General features: G+C 32.3%; 1 protein-coding gene across 1 annotated transcript in view; it reads right to left on the minus strand.

Moving 5' to 3' along the window:
- Positions 1–7,069: 7,069 nt before the first annotated feature.
- LOC133191873 (glycerophosphocholine phosphodiesterase GPCPD1-like) overlaps positions 7,070–13,166 on the minus strand; it is a 43,559-nt gene continuing 37,462 nt past the window's right edge. The window contains exons 23-25 of the mRNA XM_061327619.1: positions 12,460–12,561; positions 9,068–9,166; positions 7,070–7,433 (exon numbers count right to left, since the gene is read on the minus strand). Coding sequence (XP_061183603.1) covers positions 7,071–7,433; positions 9,068–9,166; positions 12,460–12,561 — 564 coding nt within the window. The 3' untranslated portion in view covers position 7,070. The remainder of the gene's footprint in view (positions 7,434–9,067; positions 9,167–12,459; positions 12,562–13,166) is intronic.

The following is a 13,166-nucleotide window of genomic DNA, read 5'->3' on the forward strand; positions in this document are numbered from 1 at the left end:
TAAAAATTTTCTTCTCAAGAACAGCAAAACCCATTATGTGTCATATTAATTCAAAAGCGTTCATATGAAGTATAGATTTAAGTAAGTTTAAATCAACCCCCATCCCCCAAACCACTTTTATATTTTAACTTTTCAAGACTGAACTGATTTCTGCTTTTTTTTTACGTTTTTAGAAAGTCACACAGACTTGTCACGTTGGCATATTTCATGAAGCTTAAAACATTCCCTATAATTACCTTTTACATGTTTACAAGGACCAAAATTATACTCAATGTACTCAATGTTTGAAGTTCTCGCTACTATATATCGTTATTCTATGTAGCCTCACTTTAGCGTGAGTTTCTCCGTGTATATAAATTTCTACGTGTGAGTATACACGAAAATGCATGGCATTCAAATCATCACAGTTGGTTAGTAGAAAAATACAGAACAAGTACTATGATTTTTAAGGACCACTGTAACCATGATTGTGGATTCCCTAAAACTTATGAGATCTTTGAAGAAAATTAGGAGCATAATTTTTAATAGAAAATTAGCAAACCCTCATCTTAAAATAACCGTAAAATAATCTAAACACAACCACCAGAATATCCCTTACCTGCCGGGAAACTGGGTGTGTCTGACGCATTTACTGAAGTTGGGTAAAGATGCAGCCATTATTCCTTTAAAGATGACACCTAGGATTTTTTTTTAAAGACAACTTTCTTCAGCTGAGAAATGTGTTAATGAATGACTCATTAATATGTATCTGTTCATAAATAACGGCAATGACATTTATATACATATAACAAATATACAAAAATAAGTGTTGATTTCGCTTTCAAAAAGGTTAATTGGCAAAACATAATTCTATAGGCAGTTGAAAGCCAGTTTTAAAAGGAACGTTATATATATGTACATGACGTCATTCGAAAGGAAAATAGAAAGTGTATGGCAATTGTCTGAAAGTGTAGATGTTCAAAGTCCAATTAAGGACAAGTGAATTGGAAGCTTAGATTGATACATGTATATATTTTTGGACATATTCAGGTTGTTAATGATACTAATATCAAACTTCCAAAGTATGGAAAAATTGTAAACTTTCTATGATGTTTAAAATTCTGCCATTTTGCTGTCACTCATATAAATCTATACAACTTTACAAGACATTATTGTGAAACTGTAAAACAAAATTTATTATCTATGAGGCTAAACTTCATTTTACTAATATGAACCTATAGCTTAAGTTGCTATTTTCACGATTTTTCTTTTTGGAAAAGTATGTGTCAGCTGACCTCCAACAATACTAATTGAGAGCAGCTAGAGAAAAACACAGATCGGCCCCTGCAAACAGGGACCATGAATGAATAAGCATCCCCTGTCAACCAGTTACTCCCGCATTGAGCCCTTCGTCTTGATCGCGTAAAAGCAATAATTCGTAGATAGATATATTTTTGTTGAGTTTGTTTTGATATTCACTTAACTCTTAACGTTATATTACATTATACATTATAAAAATTTGATTTCTCCCTCGTGCATCTGTCACATCCTTGATGCTCCTAAGCATGGAGTTCATCAGTGTGTTTATCCTCTAATAGGGATATTATTCAACCCTTCCGACAAGGCAGCTCTTAGTTGATCGAGACCAGCTTGGGCATTTTGAACCCTTTCGAAAAACGATGTGTATAACTTAAGAGCAGGAAGTGATACTACGATATGTGTTGAAAACAAGTCGTCATCAATATGCACGTGTTTTCGGCTTTTTACCACTTTCCCTACGTGACGTCATACATTTGACGGTTGTGTAATTCTGAACACTGATCTTAATGCACAGTAACCAAGATATCCCTCTGACCAATTTTCATAATTTTCGGTTATGCAGTCAAAAAAAATTTCGCATATTATGTTACCCTGCGTTTCTTTTTCCTTTCAGTATATTAACAGCAGTGAAGGAGAAACATATTGGAGAAGTGGTGTTAATTAGATAGATACTTAAAAACTCCAAGGAACTAAGAAAATTAATTTGACATCACAAAATTTTACCAAAATCTAGAGTATCAAAATCCAAACTTACTACATTTCAACACTTTATACAACCATTCCCCATGATAAATTAAATGGTATCTTCCAAAAATAAAAAAAAATTTGGAACTCGTAAATTTGCACCTTTTCTCTTTGCATGATCACCTGTAAACTTATTTTGTTAAGGATGACGTTTACTCTGGTGACAAAAGAATGAAAAACCACCTATAAAAAACCTATAAAAAAATGACCACCAAACTAAATTTTTTTTTGGAAAAATTCAACTACTGATAACATATTTTTCACTTTTATCATCATATTGCATATGCATTCTAGTTTAAAATTCTGAAGTGGCAATAGAATAGACAACTGGATTAAAAAGTTTCAGAATTTTTATTAGTAAAATTTCTTTTGAAAAAAGAAAATATCATTACACCTTAAAAGACTTTCTAAAATACATAATCACAAGAAATTATAGTTTTTTATGCTTCAAAATGGTAAAAGGGGTACAAAGGATTAAATCTAATATGTGACAAAAAATTGGCTTTTTGTTTGTTATTTTACATTATTTTTTCAATTCTGGTTTGAAAAGTTTTAATATGTAAAAAATATGAAGCAATAAAATTCCCCAAAATTCACTTTTTTGTCCGTTCAAGTCAATTCTTTAAATCGAAGCCAAAAAAGAATTTTTATATTCGAGTTCTCTTACAAAAAATTCTAGATTTTGAAGTGACCCTATGTTTTATTATTGTGTTGCACTCCTGACATCTGATATGTATTTTATTTAACATTGTTTTAGAAATTATAACACACAATAACCCATTCTTACTTTGTAAATCAATTTGTCGTTTTGATATTTTTCATCATTTACGGCAGGTTTTTCATATTTTGAAGACCTTAAAACATGATTATTTGCAAAGTGGAATATATAAATTGTATTGAAAATTTATGTGAAATGATGAAAACTATTCCCTGAATTGACTGTAAAAGTTCTGTAATTTTTTGATAGACATAGTGTTTTGAACATCAAATAGTATCAAACATTTTTTTAAATTCATTTTTAGTAAAGATAGTTAAAAAGCATAAGTAATTATAAAGCAGTTTTGTTGCACTCTTGAATGCAGTAAAATTTAAAATTAAAACCATAGAACACAAAAATTCATGAAGTGTTGGCAACATCAAGTGGTAATGAAATTGTCCAATATTTATAGTCCAATACTTCATAATTAAAACAGATGAAAGTATTTAAAATTCGCATTTTATCTGGAATTATTCCCTATTTATGCTAAAAATAACTAGCTTAAATGTATATGTAGAAGATAAAATATATTTTATAGCATATTTTCCTTCAGAGGAAAAAAAAACAGAGACCCACCAGAAAAAAATTCTACTCATCATTTTTTCTTTATTTTTTTCTTATTGGATGATTTATAATTCTAACATATTTGTTGCACTCCTGACCAAAAGCATTGTGGTCTTTAAAGTAGAACTGTGAAGTGAAAATTACATAAGAACGTGTTCTGTTGTTTCAGTGAAGTTGAGGAGGAATTTTATGACAATTTTAGTGTGTTTATTTTTAACGTTCCTTAAAAAAAGCACAAAAAGATAAAAACAAATCTGAATTGATAAAATTGAAAAAGGAAGGTATTTTTATCATAAAACTGTCAATAATTTAGTATCAAATCATACAAAAAGATCATTAGTAATTAATGAATACTTCTAAGCATGAATAGAAGTGTTTTCGTCACACAACTTGAATCTTTAAAAAAAAATGTGCTGCACTCCTGACCATAGAAATTTAGATCTGAAGCACAGACAGACCCTGTAATTGATAAATCTATTTGGTAAAAATGTTCTTTGTGTCTTTAATTTCCAAAATTAAAATCAGAAAATCATATAATGATAATGGTTTTTTCATGCTTGGGAGCAAAACATCAAATGTTGCACTCCTGACATTATTGGGTATGCACATATACTTAACTCTCATTAATGCTGCTTGTGCTTTATATAACATTTTTAAGTTTTAAAATGTATATATCACTTATTGTTTTACACTTAGAAAATTCTTTTTTGTCTTAATTTTCTTTCAGAATTTTACAATTGATGTTTTTTTTTGGCAACACTACATTTTTTTCTGTTGCACTCCTGACATGTCATGGTATAACATTTTTTTAAATATCAGCCATGACCACAACTTGATTAAACAAAAGTTACTACAGTCCACATTTAAAGCCCAATACTTTGAACATTATCAGGAAAGTCTTTATTTTCAACATAAACCATTATTATTTATTTCACAGATCTCCAAAAAATGTTGAAATTTCAAAATGTACGTCACAAAAAGGTGTTGCACTCCTGACAATTTTAGCATCATTTTTTGGGCATAACTTAATTTTTTGTTAATTGAGATATCAATGAGATATTTGGTAGGTATTTAGACACTATCTAATGACATAGGCTTAGACTGGTACTGCCTGTCTCTATCGTACGAAATATATCGCGCATATCAGACAGGCAAGCCAGTCTAGACATATGCTGAGACAGAGAAATTAATTTTCATTGTCTGTATTTTTAGTGTGGGTTGATAAATATGCGTTTGGTAATTTTTTTTAATACACCCCTATAGTATATATTGAACATCTATGATTGAGTGTTATTATTCACTTTCAAATAACTAAGTCAATGACCTACTTTTCAAGCTAGTGGCCCCTGAGTATTTCTCGGAAAATGCCTAAATTTTTCACACTGACCAATATTTTCTTTATTAACAAAATCCTACAAGTAACAAAACACTTAAGATAATAAAATATAACAGGAATGGAATAATTATTAGAGTTTGAACCATAAACTTGTTAATTATTCCAGTCCGAATTTCCTCTGTCAATTTTCTAAAAAAATTTTAAAAACCCATTTTTAATTTAATATTACAAAAATCTTAATGATAAGGACTCTAAATTATATACACTGTATAACCTCAGTTTACTTTTGTTGCCCTTATTCTGCTGGTATTAAAATTATACGAGGTCAATGTTCAGATTTTTGAGATGTGTTGTCTGGAATGATTTTTTTCCATATTTTGAAATTTGCAAAATGATGTTTGAAAACACATAGAATCTTAATATCATGAACGATATTGCGAGAAAAAATTGTAACAAAAATGAAAAATATTGAATTTTTCAAATGTTATTGAGTTATAACATGGTTATTTTGTTTATTTAGAAGAATTTTTGATTTAACATATTGTACTTTATAGCACTTACACTTTATAGCTAAAACCCTGAGTATACGTCATCCCTAATGAACATTCGGATTCTACACACAGGTACTCCCAGGTTTATATTAAACATATGCTTGAGTTTCTCACTGCATGACAATATGTATCTATGTAGTTTTCGGAGACCAGGTCTTCTGACAATCTGTTGGAAATATCTTCCAACAATCCGTTGGAATTTCCATGGGACTTATTGTGCTACGTTATTGGCAGACCTGTTTTTCTATTCATATAAAGCAGAATTTTTTCAAAAACTTCCAAAAGAAAAGAAGAAGTCTCTTGCTCTGGCCTTCAAATCGACATTTAGATATATGAACATTTTATCAATATTCAGTTTCATTCTTACGTTGATAAGATATATTACGTTGAACTCGAAATAAAAGACACCACAGAGTCTGATTGATATTTGAATGTTTTGCTATAGACATTGATGACAAATGATAATAAACTTGATTTCAACTTATCAATCATCAACTTTCCTTAAATATGTAATAATATACCACTATCACTTGCATATGACGTTTATGTCTCCCAGTTCATTCGATGTGCAAGAGTATGTTCTACGTACAAACAATTTCTAAAACGAGGTAGGCTATTGACAAAGAAGTTGATATACAAAGACATCAACAATCTCTTTTATAGGCAACATTTCACAAATTTTATGGTCGATACAATGACATTGTTTGCAAATACAATCTGTCTAGTCGAACATTAACTTTAACATTAACTTTCATATGAATAATTAAGTCATTATTTCCATACTGAATTGTCTACTGATTTTTCTGTTTACCCAATCATGGCATGGAGATGCTTACTCCTCCAAGGCACCTGATCCCACATCTTGTTTCCAGAGGTCCATGTTGGCTCTGCTCATAATTTGTATTGTTTAAATTTATCAAATAAGGAGAAGGCCAAGAAATACATCAGTACATATAAATAAAATATGTACATGTATATGCAATAAGACTTGTAAATTAAACAGTCATATTATGCAATAAATCATTTCTGTTTAAAGATCAAATGAACTATGATTGAACATTATAGGGGGCTCGCCGGATCAACCCCCTTTTTAAATCCACCAATGGGATGTATTAAAAAATATTGTCGTTATAGCACTATCGATTCCTAAATATTAATAACATGAAATCTGTGAGCCAATGCTCACTAGTAATACTCTCGCTCTGATGTGACTATAGACTCTCATGAATCCCACCATATGGCATGCCTAAACAAAGAGTGTGCTAAAATTTCAAGCATCTGCCTTGAGTTGTTGCTGAAAAAACTGTGACGGAAATTTGGTACCGACAGACACATGGACAAACAGGAAGTTGACATCGGATTTGTTAAAAATAAATTCAACCATATGGCATACCTAAACAAAGAGTGTGCTAAAATTTCAAGCATCAGCAATGAGTAGTTGCTGAGAAATTGGAACGGACAAATGCAAGCAAAAGCAGGAAGTTGACATCGGATTTGTACAGAAATGAAAACGGTATTACCCCCCCCCCCCCCCTTCCGAAGGAGTATAAAAAAAATCCAACTTAATACTTGTGACATTGATCAGCACAAGCTCAGAATATAAATAGTGGTTTTAAAACTATGAACAGTTTTATATAGGTATCATTTAACTGATTTTACCATGAAAATTAACTTGCCTTTTTGATATTAATTATTAATGAGTCTTCTTCTGTTATGTACTTACATATTCCTCCTACTGATACATTGCCAAATTATATTTTGATGGATTTAAAAGTATCCATTTACAATCCAACTGTTAATGAAAAAATCAACTAAATATTCAAAATGAAATTTTTAATAACGATTCACATTCTTCATCTTTGAATGCCAGATAGTCTTTGAGCAGAGGGGGAAGAGGTAACTTTTCTATACTTTTCTGGATCTGTGTTTTCATACAAGATGAAAGCTGCTGCCTTAAAAAGTTCCTACAAATGGCTGACAGAGATGGAACTGTTTGCATTACCCTCTGCAGCCAGTCATGAATTTCTTCACACTCCTGTAATGATTTCACAGACAATACTTTCTTGGATATAGACTCTCTGCACAGTTTATAGTCATGCAGTATACAGAAATCCATCATATCTGTGAAAACTTTTGGATCAAAATGCTGAGTTTTCAGAAGAAACTCTAAAATCCCTTCATCCTGTGAAGAAAATGCTTTATTAATAAGCTTAATTGTGATTATGAATTTAGAATATGGCAAAAAGATTATTTTCAGAGGTACTAATTTTATTCTTAATTTATAGTGACTACATTTATAAATCTAGTGCCACTATTGCCATTGCTACAAAAAATACAGGATTCTGCTCAAAAATATAATAATTTACATACATGTGTATTTTGATTATTTTAAAGATAACAAGAAGTCTGTGAGCCAATGCTCACTAATAATACCCCCGCTCTGATGTGAATACACAAGTTCATTTTTGGACAGACACAGGGATAAACAAGAAGTTGACATTAGATTCATACAAAAATGAATCCCACCATATGACATGCCTAAAACAATGAGTCTGCTAAACTTTCAAACATTTGCAATAAGTAGTTGCTGAGAAATCTGCAACCAAAATTTGTAATGTATGGTACTGACAGATGCACGGATAAACAGGAAGTTGACATAAGATTCGTACAAAAATTAATCCCACCATATGGCATGCCTAAACAAAGAGGGTGATAAAATTTCAAGCATCTGCGATGAGTAATTGCTGAGTAAACTGTGACCAAAATTTGTTATGTATGGTACGGACAGACGCACGGATAAACAGTAAGTTGACATAAGATTCTCACAAAAATTGATCCCATCATATGGCATGCCTAAACAAAGAGGGTGATAAAATTTCAAGCATCTGCGATGAGTAATTGCTGAGTAAACTGTGACCAAAATTTGTTATGTATGGTACGGACAGATGCAAGGATAAACAGTAAGTTGACGTAAGATTCTCACAAAAATAGATCCCATCATATGGCATGCCTAAACAAAGAGCGTGTTAAAATTTCAAGCATCTACGAAGAATAGTTGCTGAGAAAACTGTGACCAAAATTTGTTATGTATGGTACGGACAGACGCAAGGATAAACAGGAAGTTGACATAAGATTCTCACAAAAATAGATTCCACAATATGGCATGCCTAAACAAAGAGGGTTTTAAAATTTCAAGCATCTGCGATGAGTAGTTACTGAGAAAACTGTGACCAAAATTTGTTATGCATGGTATGGACAGATGCACGGATAAACAGGAAGTTGATATCGGATTCTCACAAAAATTAATCCCACCATATGGCATGCCTAAACAAAGAGTGTGTTAAAATTTCAAGCACCTGCGATGAGTCATTGCTGAGAAAACTGTGACCAAAATTTGTTATGTATGGTATGGACAGACGCACAGATAAACAGGAAGTTGATATTGGATTCTCACAAAAATTAATCCCAATATGACATGCCTAAACAAAGAGTGTGTTAAAATTTCAAGCATCTGCGATGAGTCATTGCTGAGAAAACTGCAACCAAAATTTGTTAAGGACAGCTAGACAGATGGACAGACAGACAGACACACAAGGGTAAAACAGTATACCCCCCTCTCCTTCGGAGCAGATACCTATACTTATGACTGTGTAAAATAGGAGACAATTCAAATGCGATGACATGTAAAGCACTGAAGATATATAAGAATTACTGATATGCAATAAAGTTAGTACATATGTACATAAAGATCTGAGGGAAAAAAACTGCTAAACACTTCAATATCAGTGGAAGTCCATTGGACTTTATCAACTTTACCTTTGCTTTCAAGTTAACATCAGCTCCTTCATGAATCAAATACTTAGATAAACCTATGTGGCCATTCCGTACTGCTTCATGTAGAGCTGTGTATTCTTTCTGAAATATTACACAATTATAGCCTTTTGATAAGGTCAATCCCTAGATATATAGACCTTAGAGAAAGCATATCGACCAAGCACAAAGTGCGAGTTGATATGCTTTCTCTAAGGTCTATATATCTAGGGATTGTACCAAATCAAAAGGCTACAATTGTTTTATTTTTTTATCAGTTAATAGGAAATGTCTTAAAATCCATGTTCCTAATACTCAATACTTTCTCAAATATAAGGCATTGTTATGTCATTCGCATTATGACATCACAGTAACGAATAGCAGCTAGCTGCAGTATCTGTTTTTAGAAACATCCAGTGTGACGTCAGCACTATTGTTGCTTCACAGAAAAACGTTTCCAATTTTAGAAACAGCAGGTTTATAAATTTTTTTAGAAGCTTAAAATAGAAACACCCAGTTTATAAGACTTTTTATACTTGATCATGTGATCTAGTTTGAGCTAATCAGATAGCTAGCAACAATAGAGAAAAATAATAAAACAATTTAAGGACTTATGCAATGTAGTTTTGAGCTTTATTTACTTATTCCCTATATACATGTATATTAAGAGTTTCAATAATTAAAGGACCTTTGTGTGACATTTATAATGCCTAATAAAGCTGTCCATCTCTTCTAAATCAAATTATGATGAAATACCAGCTAAACTAAACTTTTGTTCATTTTCTTTGAATGACTCAAGGAATTTCATCACTTGATATCTGTTCAGTACCCCTGGTAAAGTCTGTTGATTTTTTGTCAAAGAACATCTGATGGTAGTATGATTGTAAATCAAGAATATCTTGAAAAATTATCAATGGGAAAGGTACATTGTAATGTATGTCTACCGCATGTACATTGCATATGACCTTAAAAAATGAACAGTGGTTGTAAATAATTTTTAAAAAAGCTACAACAAAAGTCAGGCTTTTAAAGAGAAATATTATAAGAGGCTCTCTAACCTTCAAATGAAACTTCACAATTTCTTCTGCCATTTTGTATTACTCTACATTAACTCTACTCTAAATTATTAGTTGTTGACCATTTAATTAGACACTTTTTTGTTGTTAACCATGAAATAGAGATGTTTCTGTATTATTTAAGGGCATATATCATCAAGTCATACAGTGATAAATGGGAGTCTAATTGGGGAAAAATTTATTTATGTCAGAACAAGAATAACATTTAGTTAGCAATGATTTCAAATTTTAGATTGATTCACAAAAAAAACCCATTGTTGAACATAATTAACAAGCTTATGGCTAATATGGGACCCTGTTGTGTATTGTTCTTTTATTTTTGGTCAGAGATATGTAAAGAAGATTGAAATGTTTAAATGCCTATAAAACTAATTTTATTATTTATAAATTATCTCTTCTTTTATTTGCCATGGCCCTTCTTTTGAATCATCTCAAATCCCCTTTATTGGATAGTTTTGTCGATATTCATAGAAAATAAAGCAGGTTTTGTAAAGAGCAGAGAAGACAAAAAGAATTCAAAAAAGATTATACACGAAGAACAAGGCACACTTTCATAAGAAAAAACATCGGTAATCAAAGATTACGAAGCTCACCTCGACGAATGTTATCTACATGTAAGGCAAATTTCACATCATATTTTTTTTCCAGTTAGGGTACATCCCAAGATCAATATCCATGCAAGTTTGATTTAATTATAGACCTGCTCAAAAAACTTCTGACCTGTTTAGTAATCAAGAAAATTTTGGTCAGTTCCAACAGTTCCAACATCCAAAGCAAGTCTGGAAGTTTTCATCCTTAGATGCACCATCTATGCAAGTTTAATCATTACAGGCCATAATATTATATAGCTACTCCAAAAAAATTACCCTGGTCACTCATCTGGAAAATGTACGTCAGATTCAGAATCCAAGGCAAGTCTGGAAGTGTCCATCCCTAGATACATCATCCATGCTAATTTGGTTAAAATATGGCTAAAATTCACTCATGTGGAAAATCTAGGTCAGATCCAGCATTCGAAGCAGGTTGGTTAGTGTACATCCCTAGATGCATCATCCATGAAAATTTGGTCCAGGTAGGGCTTATAGTTACTTGGGAACGAGACTACTCCTAAATCTAAACCTGGTCTCACATGTGGAAAATCTAGGTCAGATCCAGCATCCGAAGCAGGTGTGGTAGTGTCCATCCCTGGATGCATCATCCATGCAAGTTTGGTCAAGGTAGGGCTTATAGTTACTTGGGAATGGACCTGCTCCTAAAACTTTAACCTGGTCACTCATCTGGAAAATCTAGGTCAGATCCAGCATCTGAAGCAAGTGTGGTAGTGTCCATCCCTGGATGCATCATCCATGCAAGTTTGGTCAAGGTAGGGCTTATAGTTACTTGGGAATGGACCTGCTCCTAAAACTTTAACCTGGTCACTCATCCGGAAAATCTAGGTCAGATCCAGCATCCGAAGTAAGTGTGGCCATGTCCATCCCTAGATGCATCATCCATTTAGGTTTGGTCAAGGTAGGGCTTATAGTTACTTGGGAATGGACCTGCTCCTAAAACTTTAACCTGGTCACTCATTTGGAAAATCTAGGTCAGATCCAGCATCCAAAGCAAGTGTGGTAGTGTCCATCCCTAGATGCATCATCCATGCAAGTTTGGTCAAGGTAGGGCTTATAGTTACTTGGGAATGGACCTGCTCCTAAAACTTTAACCTGGTCACTCATCCGGAAAATCTAGGTCAGATCCAGCATCCGAAGCAAGTGTGGTAGTGTCCATCCCTAGATGCATCATCCATGCAAGTTTGATCCAGGTAGGGCTTATAGTTACTTAGGAATGGACCTGCTCCTAAAACTTTAACCTGGTCACTCATCTGGAAAATCTAGGTCAGATCCAGCATCCGAAGCAAGTTTGGTAGTGTCCATCCCTAGATGCATCATCCATGCAAGTTTGGTCCAGGTAGGGCTTATAGTTACTTGGGAATAGGACTTGCTCCTAAAACTTTAACCTGGGACGCCGACGCTAACGCCGACGCCGGGGTTATAGCATAAGCTCATCTCGACTACGTCGAGGTGAGCTAATGAATTTACATACATGTATGAAAGTCTTAGCAAAAGATTTATCCTTAATTTTTAGTCTAACACTAGAAGAGAATATTCTCTTATTTTCATATTTAATACATATATGTTTTTAAAAGTGAGATGTCTTGTGCTGAAAATAGCTAATTTCAAACTTATGTCATACTGCTTAGAAAAGGGCTTGTATTTGTAATACCTCTGATTTTATAAACATGTGATAAATTCACTGATGCATTACAGAATTATAGAGTCTTACATTGACAATGCGATGATTTAAATTGGCTCCATGTTCCACGAGAAGTTGTGTGATTTGTCTGTAGTTTAATTTTGCTGCCCAGAATAGAGGAGTCCAACTATCCTGAAGAAATCAATGGAATCTAAATTTAATAATATGCAAAAATTAAAATGCACAGTGAATGTACATTTCTATCATTTCTAAATAAATAGATGTGGGCATTTCAAAATTGTGTTACCAATTAGATATTTCATACAATCTTCATTTCTAAGGATATATTCTTTTTTTTATTTCACTATACATTAAGTGACTAATATAAAATTTGTTGAAAGTTAGATAACACTTTGTTTTTAAGGAGGGATTCTTCTCATAAGAACACTTATTTCTTATATTTAAAAATCAATGAAATTTTCACAGAATCAAGAAGACAATATTACTAAGTGATGGTATCAGTTAAATTAAATTTGACTGTTTTATATTAGAGGCAAGGTCAGGTCAAGGTTTGTACCTTTTTCCTGGACATTAAGAATAAAAAATTACTGTTGCCAATCATTTGATGCCTACTTCTATTTCAATAAATTAAATGTTTTTCTTTTTGCATTAAGAGATTATGAGATATTACCATATAGGGTCTATAAGATGATATTACCAAATTGACATAAATAATTTAACTAAAATGGATATTGGCTAATCCGAATTTTCTCTATTTTTCTTAAAATTTTAAGACA

This window comes from Saccostrea echinata, unplaced genomic scaffold (genome assembly GCF_033153115.1).
Source record: "Saccostrea echinata isolate AGI-Se365-2 ecotype Australia unplaced genomic scaffold, CSIRO_AGI_Sech_v1 ptg000025l, whole genome shotgun sequence".
NCBI lineage: Eukaryota > Metazoa > Mollusca > Bivalvia > Ostreida > Ostreidae > Saccostrea > Saccostrea echinata.